Source organism: Mangifera indica, chromosome 4 (assembly GCF_011075055.1).
Source record: "Mangifera indica cultivar Alphonso chromosome 4, CATAS_Mindica_2.1, whole genome shotgun sequence".
Lineage (NCBI taxonomy): Eukaryota > Viridiplantae > Streptophyta > Magnoliopsida > Sapindales > Anacardiaceae > Mangifera > Mangifera indica.
This window is the reverse complement of record NC_058140.1, coordinates 5,456,280-5,471,674: the sequence shown is the minus strand read 5'-3', so window position 1 is coordinate 5,471,674 and position 15,395 is coordinate 5,456,280. Positions and strand designations below refer to the sequence as shown.

At 31.2% G+C, this 15,395-nt stretch overlaps 1 protein-coding gene across 1 annotated transcript; it reads left to right on the top strand.

Moving 5' to 3' along the window:
* The first annotated feature begins 4,569 nt into the window (after nucleotides 1–4,569).
* LOC123215006 (transcription factor PRE6-like) lies at nucleotides 4,570–5,636 on the top strand. The gene is made up of 2 exons (XM_044635039.1): nucleotides 4,570–4,979; nucleotides 5,225–5,636. Exons 1-2 carry the CDS (start codon nucleotides 4,854–4,856, stop codon nucleotides 5,375–5,377), a joined length of 279 nt encoding a protein of 92 aa, XP_044490974.1. The 5' UTR covers nucleotides 4,570–4,853; the 3' UTR covers nucleotides 5,378–5,636.
* The last annotated feature ends 9,759 nt before the right edge of the window (nucleotides 5,637–15,395 follow it).

Sequence of the window (15,395 nt, the reverse complement as noted above, 5' to 3'; positions counted from 1 at the left end):
CCAAAAATTGAAACATTTTAAGCATTGTTCAAACCGTAAACCCTAAAATTTCAAACCCAAAATTCTTAATCAAATCTCAATAATATCAGCAATAACTTGATCCAAAAAAGATTACGGGAGATATACTAACCTTATTTGCCATTTGCGGTTGCCGAAACGAAAGAAAATCGACGAAAATGACGTTCGCCGTGAGATTGCTGTGGGAGGTGGGAAGCTTTGGAATTTTCTCTCACTTGTACAGTGAAAATTTGCCGGCTTTATATATGAGGGCAGTTTCATCATTTCACAAAACATGAACATTTTTGCTTAAACCTAAATTTTTTGGATAATTTCGCTTTGACCGCTTTAATTTTATCTAATTTTAATAATTTCCCTTATTTTTTTCACCGTAGCTACTATTGTCGTACAAATTTTCCATTCCCATCAGGTAGAAGCAACATTTTTTCTGGGAATACGCGTTTCTACGTCTTGTTATGGTGTAACCCAAATCTTGAAGATCTTCCGGAGATCATTTCCGTACGCTGTTCAATAGTTGGGCTTTCTTAACTTCATCATGAACAGTGCCACAGCATTCCTAGGACCCCATGATTTATTTTTTCTTTATAAATAATAACTACTCATAAAACAAATTAATCATTCTATATTATGATTAAAAATTGAGCTTACAGCCGAAAGATGGGCGTATGAGCTGTATGGTTAGTTTCTTAAAAGGAGAATATGCTATTGTTATACTTCTGTATAGCTGCTTTAAAGATTACATAGTTAAATTGATAAAATTCGTACTGATTAATAACTCATGAAAAACTATTTTATAAAATAGAGATTCACCAAGACATCTCGAAACATTTAAGAGTGAAGTTATTAATGTACAAAAAGAAAGGTGATGGATCGACTAATCTCGAAGGTCCGATTATTTTCTAAAATCACTTGGAGAAATAAATGTAGAGCTTAGTTTTATCAAAAGATTTAGTGTATATATATGGTCAAAAATATTGTACAGTTATGTTACATGCATGTTGGAAATAATGATCTGCACATAGTGAAATGTGAAATTAAAAAAAGGTCAAAAGACTTATTCTCATATAAGGTATAATAAAATCTCAAATTTTCACCATTTAACCTTTAAAAATCTAAATACTCAGTTATTAACTAAAATCTCTTAAATTTTTCAATTAAAATTAAAAGTAAAATCGGCATTTAACAATAATAGTTGAAGTTTATATTATTTTACTCTCTTAATTTGAAAAACTAATAATTTTTCTCAAAATTAAATTTTGAAAAATGATATTTTCCCCTACCTAGGGTTTCCAATTTCACTAATAAATTTTTTACCAACGATAGCTGATCTTTCTCCCTCCCATTGTCGTCTCTCCCTCTGATATTCAATATCTGATCAACGATATCTAGATTCGATGAAATCCAGATGAAGAGTCAAAACTATTAGTTTGAATCTTTGTTGTCCAGATGAAGTCAACTTCATCTGAATTTTTGTCGCCCAAACGAAGTAGACTTCATCTAGACGATGACGACAGTCTAGACGAAGAGTCATCCTCCTCCAAATGATGAGGCCGATCTCTTCATCTAGACTGTTGTCATCATCTAAACAAAGTTGATTTTGTCTAGATGACGAAAATTGAGACACAGAGTTTCGACTCTTTATCTGGATTTCATTGAATCTAAACATTGTTAGGCCAAATATTGAGTGTTGGAGGGAGAAATGACATCGGGAGGGAGAGAGATGGGCCATCGTTGGCTAGAAATTTGTTGGCAAATTTTGAAAACCCTCACTAGGGGAAAATGTCATTTTTCAAAATTTAATTTTAAGAGAAATTTGTTAGTTTTCCAAATTAAGGAGGTAAAATAATATAAATTTTTATTTTTTTAAATATTATTGTTAAATAACAATTTTACTCTTCAACCTAACTGAAAAATTTAACCAATTTTAGTTTACGAGTGTGTGTTTGAGTTTTTGAAAGTTGAAAGATGGGAGTTGGGATTTCACTATACCTTGGGTGGGAATAAGTCTTTTGGCCATTAAAAAATATGGATAGTTCTGAAACTTTTCTGGCATTTCAAACTGTAAGAAAGACTTGTAATTTTAAATGTGTAGAAAGACCTTCAGTTCTGTTCATCAAACTTCATGTTGTTGGAGAAATGATTGTACTCTATTTTGTATTTTGTTCCAGTTAATTGTTTATAGTTTACTTACATCCCATGTGCATGCAGCATGCTATTTCAGAGGGATAGCTATCAAATAAAAGAGCGTTGTCACTGTGAGATTTGTGCATATTCCTGTGAAAGCCCTTGGACTTTAAATATATTTTTCATCTCAAGTTCTTTGACCGCACGCATGTATATTGAAAAGATCCTTTAGATTCTTGTAACTATCAACTGTAAGAATTTTAATAAACTTTATGCAATTCCTATAAATGGGACATGGGATAGTTAATTAACTTACAATGACTCTCCAGTTAATTATTTCCACAACAATCCATAACCGATATTATTTATTATGCATTTGTTTCTTTTTCATCTATTTTATAAACTAATTAACATAATTAAAGATATTTTAAAATATATTTGGCAATTATTCTGATCTGATGCTGAAACATTTGATTTATTTATTGAAAATTTTAACTCTTCTGTCTGGCTAGCTAGACTTCTCGATTGTGAGGTTCATCTCTACGTGTGAGAGCCAATGAAATAATGTGGCGATCGTACGTAGAGTTGCTGGTTTATTTAGTGGAAAAAAAAAAAATTCTAAAATATTATAAATAGGGAATGTCCATTACTGAGCAGCTGGGTGGCGTTCATATTAATCAGCAGAAAAACTGATGGCATTAATGTGAATAATTAACAAGTAATCACGCATATATAGTTCACTAATGAATGTCAGCAGACATTTAAAGTCAAACCACCGACCAAACAAAAATGCCAAAGCAGTTGGTAATATCTCTTCCCTTAAATCAAAGGAAATATCGTGAAACCCATTTGTGAAAGGTGGATCATGCATTACTTCCGGTCCTTGGACACCAGTTTTGACAAACCTGATTGCGTGCATATCATGCTCCAGCGACTATTTATAACCTAAATGTGTTTATCTCTATAGTCGATCTATTTCAATTTATATATAGTGGCCGCACATGCATGCACCTTAATTTTCAAAACAAATGTATTAGGCCTTGATGATTCACATGAGATACAGATTAAGCATTAATTTGACTCTTACGGTGGCCTAATTAAGCTTATTAATTTCTCATTATTGTTGGTCTAGCTGTCTGGTTCATCTGAACCTTAATTACGCGCCGGATTCGAAACATTATAATAAAACAAAAGGGGTAATCGTTGCATATTTTGGACGAATGTATATGAACTGGAAATAGTCATAAGTTAATACATTCATAATCATAGCGACCGTCGGGCATGTGATACATGCTTATTTGTAGCCTTTTGTTTTACTTTTCTTATTTATTTCTTTATTTTTTTCACATACTGGTGTATTTTGACATGACATATTACATATATGGAAAACATTTCTCCTGCATCATACATTTATTAACCAGTATATGTGATTTCATTCTGACTAGTACTGTCGAGATGCGATTGCTCTTCAAAAAATAATGCTCAATCCATGGCGTTTACCAACACTTGGTTACGACAACAAGCCGACTTCAAATTGCTAGATATCTTTGTCACATTCACACGTGTGAAGCTCCTTTTTTTCAAAATAAATAAAAGCAACAAATTTATAAGAAGACAAAAGCACCAATTTAGTTTATGATTAAAAGTAACGGAGTATATAAATGAGATAAGATCATCAGCTATAAGCTATAGCGTAAGGATAAATTTATGAACTTGAAGTGGGATTTCTGTACAAGAAAAACAGATCGCTCGTTCTAGAGATACAATTAATTAATTAATAGAATTAAATTATATACAAAGATAAATTTTGTGAACTTATTCTTGAAAGATGGTTATTCAATTATATGATTGTTTACATTTTGTTTCACTTCAAAATTATCCAATTATATATATGATCAAGTTAGTTTGTAAGTATAAATAAATAATATTAGTTTATATGTACTATTACTCTTAACTAGAATAACATAAGCAAGCAAGTTTGCTCGTCGATCGGGTTCCATGTAACACATTGATTAGTGACAACACGTGCCATGTTGTAGCCCAAATTATGGAAGAGTATGGAGAGATGATTTCTGACTAGTCAACAATGTCACCCTCTCTCAATTCAGACAAATTTATTGAAGACTTTCACTCGCTACTGTTTACAGAACTGGAGAAAATTATAACATTATTATATGAGTGCATAAATGTATTGTATTAATAGAAGTAACAATTTCGTTTATATAGAAAGAATTGAATAATGTAGATATATATAATTAAAAATTTTCAAGTGACAGAAAGTAATAAGATAACGTGGGCATGCGTGGTGAGACTGACACATACAGGGTCTGGTCCTTAGCTGATAAACAAGCACATTGTTCGTAACCCACTTGAGCTTAACCCCAATGTGGGAACACATAGAGATGGACAGTATGGTGTATCTCTACAACTTGATTTCTCTCTCTCCCCAAAACCTTATTTAATAACAAGCTTAGCCCTCTGCTTTCTCCCATGCAGTTGCCTTCTTCAACCCAATAACATTGTCACTCTTTCCCCCAAGCTTTCGATCTTTCCACATTTCCCTATTTTTCTTTGAGGTCATCCTATTTCTCTGTCCATAACTTTGTCTCAAACAATCCTCTTTCTAAGTCGCCTTATAATCCCTCACTCTCATTCTCTCTCCCTCTCACTCTCCTTTCATTACACATATATATAAAAACATTGCTCGAAGAATGTCAAGCAGCAGGTCACGTTCGAGACAGTCGGGAGTTTCGAGGATCACTGATGATCAGATCAGTGATCTTGTTTCAAAACTGCAACAGCTTATTCCTGAGATTCGGGCTCGGCGCTCAGAAAAGGTAGCTAGCTTGGTATTTTCTCTATCCAACATGTAACTCAATTTTGTGTGGACTCCTTTTGTTATTGCAGATAAGTTGAATGTTCTCACACCTTCATTTTTTTTTTTTTTTTTTTTGTGGTGCAACAAGTTGACGTGTGGGACTTAATATGTTCCCTCATATATAAATTTAATACAACACATTTGGTTTATTAATTAAGTGAACATCCATGATTATTAGTTACTAATGATATTGTGGGCATGCAGGTATCAGCTTCTAAGATTCTACAGGAGACTTGTGACTATATTAGAAGCTTACACAGAGAGGTTGATGATCTAAGCGACCGTTTATCGGCGCTGTTGGCTTCAACTGACAATAATAGTGCTGAAGCAGCCATAATTAGGAGTTTACTTATGTAATAGAGCTTCATAATTTGCTCTGATTCTTCACTTCTATGTATTTAGGGTTTGGTCTCTAGGCCTTACATGGTAGGGGTGAACATGGGCATTACACTCGATGCTATATATCCCGTTTCAACTTGTACTACTCTATATATAATAAGTCATCATATATATAATAAAAGGAATTCTAGATGAGTACTCAAATAAACTTCTTCGTTGATACATTTTAAACATCTCATGTGCTTGCTGCCGCTACTTTCGATGAACATATTGCTATAGTCTGAGAGAATAAAATGTATTTGAAAATTTATCTCGTTGCTGCTGATTGACTCCTTTCAATAATATCATATCAGCCGCATTATTTTGGCTAAATATTTTTTAAAATTCAGGAATTGACTGTCATTGTTATTGGTTTATCTTATCAGTCTATCCCAGAAACTGAGTGGACCCGTAATATGGTCAACCTTGGAGTTGATCGCTACTAGCACGTGATCGATTTGCCCCACACTAACATTGCTGTTGAGTTTGAATCAGGAATCATGGAGCTCGTGAATCAAATATTTTTATTTTCAGTTTTATATTTATATTTATATATATATATACACACATGTTGGGCTGCAGTGCACTACACAAACGATAAAAGAGAATCTGGGATTACGAAGATGTGATTATGATGAAAGGAGACTATATGCCTTGCCTCGGCTGGTCACTTTCGGGATAGGAGGTTTTAGCAGGTTCATTTTTTTTGTGAAAATTAATTAAATTTAAACTAATTAAAATTTCAGTTGTAATGATCTAAGTTGATTGTTTTGAGTTTGATTATCAAGATTTTGATGTGAACCACGCACACTAATATGACACTCACAGTTAATGTTTAGAATCACAACCACAAAAAGAATTAAAACAGATTTATTAAGATCTTGATTCAATAAATATAGACAATTACAAACCAAAGGTATAAAACACCACTCCCAAGAGCATGTTGAGAAAGTGGAAGAGAAATTAAGTTTGGTCCTGTAAGTGTTAACTTGATAAGATCAAAGAGTTTGCAAATGAACAAAAACAGACAAGTTTCATTCAATAATCAAAGTGGCTAACATTGTAGTTTAGGGTTACACAACCAATAATCTTAAACCAACTAGGAAATAAGTAATCCAAAATCTAATATCAAATGAATGGGCTTCAGTATCTACATACATGGGCTTAAGTTAAAACAAGGTTTTAGGGCAAAAGAAATATAAGCTGAAATAAATAAAAATTATACATAACTTAGTATAACTAAGGCCTAAAAATCATCACACATAGCCCTGTATGGAGGTAATAAATGTTGCCTCCAATCACATGGCTCATAACAAACTAGACCCAAATAGTGCATCCCAAGCTAAACCAAGTGCCATCCTTGTGTTTTGGCCCAATTGCTCTCTATCTTGATGCTTTTGGACTTGAATGATGTTGTTAAACCATTTTGACTCCTATAAGCGTTCCAACCCATGTTGTGCATGACTCTTGGCTCAAGTATCTTTGATTAGCCCATTTAGAGCTTTTTCATCCTCTTAGCTTTGGCCCTTGTCACTGGTTCACCATGAATGTGTAAAGGGATCATTGGAACTACCTTGTTGTTCTTCATAATTACTACCTTGATTTCCATCATTCACCCTCTCCTTAGAATGATTTGTCCACAAATCTTCACCTACATCAAAAGGAGAAAGATCGTAAACATTAAATGTCGCATTAACATTGTACTCACTAGGCAAGTTTATCTTGTAGGCATTGTCATTGATTCATGCATTCATTTGGAATGAAGCATCTCCTCATAGTTGCAACTTAGATTTTCCTTGCATTGGAAAAATTTTCTACATATGCATCGAAACCCAATCACCTAGCTCAAATACCACTTTCTTACGCCCTTTATTAGCTTGAGTTGCATATTACTTAATTCTCTTTTTTATGTGTTACATAACCTTCTCATAAAGTTGTCTAACAAATTTAGCCTTCTTTTTTTCCATCCATACTCACTCTTTCCCCAACAGGTAATGGTATCAAATCTAGTGGAGTCAATGGATTAAACCTATAAACGATCTCAAATGGAGAGGAATTTGTTGCTGAATGCACACTCCTATTATAAGCAAACTCCACATGCAACAAATATTCCTCCGAACTCTTCAATTTTTTTGGAAATAAAACAAAATAAGGTAGTTAAAGTCCTATTTGCTACTTTCTTTTATCTATTAGTTTATAGATCGCTAGTAGAAAATAAGAGTTTAGTCCCCAATTATCCCACAAAGTTTTTCAAAAGTAGCTTAGAAACTTCACATCTTGATCTGAAACTATTGTCCTTGGCATTCCATGTAGTCGCACAACCATAGTTTTAATAATCAAATTGGATAATGAACCGTTTTGAGGTCTAGTTCTAGTCAAATAAGTCAGGGTATTTTGATTGACCGCTTCAATCAGATTTTTTATTTTATGTAGGAACCTGGAAAATTTTGGTATAATTACATGTTTTTTATACTTTAAATTTAAATGTATGCATAATTTTTAATTTGTTAAAATTAACTATGCAACATAACCATTCCATTACAACACAAATCAAAATAAAAATCAAACATACTATATTAAACAAAACACATAAATGGATAAAGCAAAACACAAATCAGTCACCATTCTACATATCATTAAACACAAATCTAACAACATATGCATTCAACAAAACATAACGCCAACCAACCAACATTCAACAAATGTTGAACAAATAATATCCAATCCAATATTTAACAAAACATATCCAATTCAACATTCAACAAAACATATCCAATTCAACATTCAAGAAAACATAATCAGTTTGAAATAAAGTAAATTAAATTAGTAATTGGTTATTCTTCAAGATCATTAATAGTAAAAGATCCTACCACCGCTTCTACTACACCCTTCATCCTTGGTCCATCTTCTACACCATCCTCTTTAATAGCATCATCTACAATTTTTACAACTAAAAATTTTAGTTTCTTTTAGTACAAAAATCACTCGTACAAATGTGTAAATACTTATATAAGTGCCAAAAAAAATAATGATTTTACTTGGAATATTATGTGACAAATCATAATCGACTAAATCATCACTGATAGGAACTAATCCTTCTCCATAACGTATTTGTTCCAATTCATCTATATTAAGTTCACCAAACTCCTCTTTATTGTCCACTATCAATAAGTCAATTTTATTAATACTTTCATAATTAATTAGATCAAAATTTGTTTTCTTATAGCATAACTTAAATGGCTAAAATGATAAGAAGTAAAGAATTTAAAAAGCAACATGCTAATAGACACTAAGGTAAAATCATATGTAAACAATGAATAAACTAGATAATAATGCATAATTGACAATTGTTTTACCTATTTTGCAAACGTAACTTATAATGAACAAAAACAAATCGTTTAAACATTGATACTCTAATCTATTTCTCTTCTTAGTATATGTGTTTTCAAAAACACTCCAATTATGATTACACTTGAAAATGTTGAAGTTTGACTAAAAATTTTGATTACAAACTTCTACAAATTGGAAGTACTATACCCTAATGTTCTCCATCATTCATTTGATACAAAATGACAAGTAAATAATTATGCAATAGAATTTCATAACTTATAATAAGAATTAAAACATAAAATACATATAAATTTAATATATTCCAGGTCTTGTGGATTTGTAGGCTTCAATAGCAAAAACTTTCTTCATAATCATGAAACATTCTACTCTCTTCTAGTTATTTCGATTTACTAACATTAAATGTTGATGTTTTACTATCAGTAACATCTAAGAAGCCATTCATTACCTCTGGTTTTCTTGATACAGTTGCAATGATCTTTTCTGACTCTAAAGGAAATACAATTGACCATAAATCCTCAGACTCAAAGCAAAAATCATCACTAATGCAGTTTCTCATTATCGCATGACCTTTTATAATGTCATGATCAGCCTTAATAGAATACAAGTATATGTTTGAGAACTCTTGTTGGAAAATATTTCTAGATTTAAAAGTTTTGGTACATAAATGCACTTGCCTGTCTGCATCTACTACTAGATGGCAGTGTTATTCAATTGAATATGTAAGTGGTAGTGGTATTATTTGCACAACAGAATGACCAAGATCCAAAGAATGAAACTCCTTTCCAATGTAAGTATCAACAAATGATAGTACAACAAATAAATTTGAACTATCTTTGCACTTGCCAACAACAAGAATAGATGGATTATGATCCATTGCAAGATGATAGGGAACTTACCACTGATAAAAATTTAGCCCAGTTGGCCAATCACAAACTTCTAACTTTTGTAAAGATGGCAATAAAAGAGATCAGACAACCCATCCATCTCTATTGTGTAAAGCAAAATTTGCCTTGCTCTAGTAAGTACTATAAGTAGCTTCTGAAACCCATTATGGTCTCTGGTCAACTAGCTTTTCTTATAACTTTTTAACCTAATTGCTTGTGTGGCCACCACATCCTCAAGACTTGCAAGCATTAGCATCTCTTTAAGCTTCAAAATATGTACCTCTTAATAGCAACACAATGTTAAAATCTTATTTGACAGAGGGCAAAAGACTATATATATGCATCATCATTTTCAAGGAATTAATGAAGTAGTTAAAATATAAGGTGAAGAGGTAAATAACAAATCACTCTTAGATTCAACAAAATATATATATATATATATATATATATATATATATATATATATATATATATATATATATTTTAAAAGGACATACATAATTATTTAGGGAATTGTTTAAGGTTCTCATCTTGTCCACATCATTAAACATGGTAATCTAAGAAATGCATAGGAAATATAATAATAATTCATTCGTCATTTTCCTTTTTACATTAGCAAAAGGATAACAAAACATCTTAATCCATGACTTCATAGCCAAAACAAGACAACATCAATCAACTAGATAGCAAGCTTTTCTTCAAATCTAATTATAATAAAATGTCACTGATAAGTAAAGAAAATTTGTTTCATCTACAAAATGCAAGAGCATAACAATAACATTTTCATACCATACAAGAAAAATAAACAAATATATGGTATTTCAGTATGAATATATAATAGTTAACACATGACTATACGATCATAACTTTATTAAAAACAATTAAAATAAAAGTTCTTGAGATCTTGAGAAGAAATCAATCCAAAGTTACTTTGGTATCATCGATTAGGTTAAATAAGAGACAATAAGATAATGAGATTAGAAATAAATAGAATTTTAAATTCACTAGGTTCTAAACCCTATCCAACTTGTGAATTCTATCTTCAAGGAAAAATAACCAAATCGCTGTTTAAAAATAAAAAGAAAGATCCAAAGAATTACTGGAACAAATACATTTGGATGTGTGGGATATTTAGTGACATGGTAAAAAGTGGTTTTCAATACTTCGTCACCTTTACCAATGATTATTTAAGGTATGAGTATGTGTATTTAATCAAATAAAAATTTGAATCTTTTGAAAAGTTTAGAGAATTCAAAAATGAAGTGAAGAAACAATCCAAAAAGAATATTAAGGCCCTACGATAAGATTGTGGAGATAATATTTTAGTATGAAATTTTGAGATCATCTAAAGGAAAATGAAATCATATCTCAAATGACTCCTTCGTATACACAACAACATAATGACATATCAAAAATGAGGAATTGTACCCTATTAGATATGGTATAATCCATGGTAAGTTTTATGGAACTAATGACATCATTATAGGGATATGCATTACTATCACTATGCATATTTTGAATAGAGCACCATCCAAGTCTATTTAGAAAACACCATATGAGATATGACATGGCAAGCCTCCCAATATCAATTATCTTAGATCACGGTGATGATCCTTAAAAATATAAGGAGGTTGTATTGGACATTAATTTAAGATTATTGTTGGAAGTAATGAATTCTAAAATAGAATCCATGTTTGCTAATCAAGTATGGATGTTTGTCGATCCACCAAAACGAATTGTTCTTATAGGTTGTAAGTGGGTCTTCAAAAGAAAGACTGGGAAGGATGGATAAGTGGAGACCTACAAAGCTTGACTAGTAGTAAGAGGTTACACTTAGAAATAAGGGTTGAATTATGAGGAAACTTTTTTTCCTGTAGCTATGATTAAATCCATTTGAATAATGCTAGCCATCACAACGTAACATGATTATGAAATTTGGCAAATAGATGTCAAGATGGCATTTCCCAATTGACTCATTGAAGAAAACATATATAAGGAACAACCTATAGGTTTTATATCTATTACTGAAAGACATAAGATATGCAAGTTGCATCAATTCATTTATGGATTGAAGCTTCAAAGAACTAGAACATCTGATTCAATAAAAAATAAATGTGTTATAGATCATGCAATTACATTTTGTTAGTGTATGCCCTAGGAACCATTCTTATCAGTTTAAGAGCATTTCATCTTGTATGCAAGTAAATATGATTTATTAAGAAAGAGTTCTTTTATTCACATAAGTAATCTGTTTTCTTTATTTACATTACTATAAAGTATGTGTGTGAACTATCCGAATAATTCACTACATATATATATATATATATATATATATATATATATATATATATATATATATATATATATATATATATATATATATATATACATAAATATATATATATATAAACTAAATTATCAAATTATTTCTTACAAACATGATATAAGTTGGGCAATTATATCACATAATTGACATACTGAATGCCTCCATTCAATATCATGAGACGATATTAGTACGAGTGACGATGATGGTCATGTCATTAAGGCATTAGTGTGAATAAATAGTTAGTAAACTATTTTTCGAATGTAACCAATAATAATAAGTCACATAGTCATTACATCATAGTCAATGACTTATCGTATAATTATACTAGTGCACAAAATAATCTTTTAACCTGAGACATTATGGTTGGATCTGATATGGATGCGAATGATTCATATGTTATATAAATACGTGGCTAACCACATTCCAGACAAGAGACCATTTTAGTCATACATTGTTTGTATATGAAGATGAATGATGATCAAGATGGGATTTGTTGACTTAAAAATATTTGGCTCAAAAACTAATTCCATCTAGATCCAAGTTTCAAAATAAATGTCGATAAATATTAGAAACCAAAATCTCTGACCATAGTATACTATAAGTCATATGAAGGGTGTTCGTGATAAAATGATCCAAATATATCGATTGACAATTTGTAGAGAATTGAAATTAGGGTTTTAACAAACCATGAGCCCGAAATTTATCAAGATTGGACAACAGAAAGATCTTACCTACACAAAACCTATAATTGGAAAATTAAGTTTGATGGAGTCTTTCCTCATTATGGTTTAAAGGCTATTACACATTGCTAGATGTTTACCATAGTCATTAAGTTTTCAGATACATTTCAGATCATCTGAAAAAAGCTCATAGTTTTGTCACATTGAACCTAAAGGGTCATACCAATAACCAAGCATTTTAAGACTGAAGATTGATTATCCGGGTTTGGTTAGCACATTCCTAAAAGTAATGAAATTAAAATCATATAAAGTGTTATATGGGTGCAAAAGTATCTTTGCTTTGTATTTTTTAACTACTAATCTTGCTTTGTATATTTGCACAAATCCATATGGGTTATTTTTAATTCTCAACACCTATTTTTGCACCCCACTACATTCATATCATCTTTAAAAGGTACTAAAGACCATGTATTGCTAGCAACAAGGGCATCAAACTTTAGCTACATAACTTGTTTTAGTCCAAGTCTACTAAAGCGTCAATGGTAGATGTGGGTTATGACTTGGTGGGTTTAACCTACCTCTACCAAAAATTATCAATATATCCTTCAATATTTTTAAAACATGATAATTACACCTTAACAAATTAAATAAAACACAAATTTTTAGGAATGGTTGAAGTTTTAATATTTTACGAGTCTATGTGATATTTTTTAAACTAGTAAGAATATATTGATAATTTAAAATTTACAATAAATGTTAATGACTATTCATAATTTTAATAAAATAACAAAATAGACATTTTTAGGAAAACCAAACATAATTTAATAAAGGAAGTGGATAGTGGGTGTGAAATTGACTTTTTGAAACTTAAGGGGTGGCAATCATCATTTCATCAAACTTTGGATGGGAAATAGCCATTTAGCCTTTTCATAATGACTGTTTTCTAATTTTACTTCAGTCTGTATCATAAACTACCTTTGCAATAAGTGTTCCTTCTTATTGTTCCTTTCCACTACTTACTATTTCTTTCTCTCTAATCCTCTGAAGCAATCAAGGTTTTGTTGCAAACGTTTATTTGAATGATTTACATTTATATGATATGGCTTATAGTTAATTCGACAGTGTCGTTTAGCAAGTTATGATTTGTGTCTACAAACGTTGTCATTTTGGTTATTGCTTTTTATGTTTTTACTTTCATCTATACATTATTGTTTGTTAGAAGGAAATGAAGGCTTTGGTCATTATACAGGATTGTATAAAAATTAGTGCAGTAAGAAGCAATAGAATTAATTTTGAAAGCCAAACATTATGTTGACTTCTCTTATTCTCTAATTCAAATCTTTTTTCTTCTTCCTAATTTTACTTTTTTTCTATGCCAGTTATGGTGTTCCACAACATTTGTAACATTGGTATTAGAGCTCCAACCTGACCATGGCAGACAGAATATGAGCACAAGAGTTATGCCTTGGCATTATGTAGTTAGTCACTTAACTCTTATCAGATTCTGAAAAATGCCAATAAGAGTTCATGTAAGAAAATAAAAATTGGAAATAAGAGTTTGTTTGAGACTCAATTGTAGAGATAAGAAAGTTAATTGGTGGTTTAAGCCGTTAACACATAAAGATCCTCTCATAATCATAATTTACTAGCTGCAAAAAGGAAGAAAATAGATCCAAAGGTGAGCATGAATTGCGATCACCATGGGAGAAGATAACTTAGACTTTCCTTAGTTTAATGGTGAGCATTTCAATAGTTAGATCATTAAAGTCGAATATTATTTTGATGTGGATGGGATTGTAAATTAGGATAAAGTTAAAATTATTACACTAGATTTATAGGATCGTGTGATCAGTGGTATCAAGGTATAATGAAGTCTCATAATGATAGAATGATAACTTGGGAGTAGTATGTTATAGTGATGAAGATGAGATTTGGTTACTGTGTATATGATGATCCTCTTGCAGACTTACAAAACCTTAAATAAACTAGCTCCTAACAGTAGTATTTAGATCAATTTGATGAGTTGTATCCCAAAGTTGGTATTAAAAAAGATAAGGCATCAAGTTTTTTCCTCTCTAGTTTGGTGGATGCTCTTCAAATGCCCATAAGGATGTTTCGCCTAAAGATATTATCAGAAGTCTTCTTATTGGTGAAGTTATAAGAGATTATAGTGATTTCCATCAAAGACCAACCTAAGCCTATCAGTTGCAAACCATATCTACCTTATGCTCCTAAACCTTCCCCTTACAACTTAAACACTCACACTAATTCTTATAAACCAAACAATAATGCTAATCTACTTCCCACACCTAACGTATTTAAATTCCAACAACATCCAACAAGTAATTTTAAGGCCATTACCAACAAGATGTTTAATGAGAAAAGAGCGAAAGGCGTCTATTTTTGGTATGATAGATGATACATTATTAGCCATAAATGTAAAAAAAAAAATAGGTGTTTATGTTATAAGAGATAGATGAGGCATGAAAGGAGGACTATAGTAAACAGAAAAGTAAAAAGCTCTTGTTAAAAACCATAGGTTAATGCAATTATCCTTTTAGGCATTGCAAGGATCAATAGGCTTTAGAACCATGCAAGTGACTAGAATGCATGGTAGAAAGATACTGTATATACTGATTGATTCAAACAACACACATAATTTTTAAGTGTGTAAACTACTAATAAGTTACGTTATTCTTTAAGGCCAATGAAGGGGGTTAAGGTAGCAATAGCTAATAGTCATGATTTCAATGTAT

Bases quoted from the DNA above. Each gene is read 5' to 3' on its own strand.
- LOC123215006 (XM_044635039.1), top strand. From the start codon at position 4,854: ATGTCAAGCAGCAGGTCACGTTCGAGACAGTCGGGAGTTTCGAGGATC. The intron at 4,980-5,224 runs GTAGCTAGCTTG...GTGGGCATGCAG, and splicing joins GGGCTCGGCGCTCAGAAAAG to GTATCAGCTTCTAAGATTCT.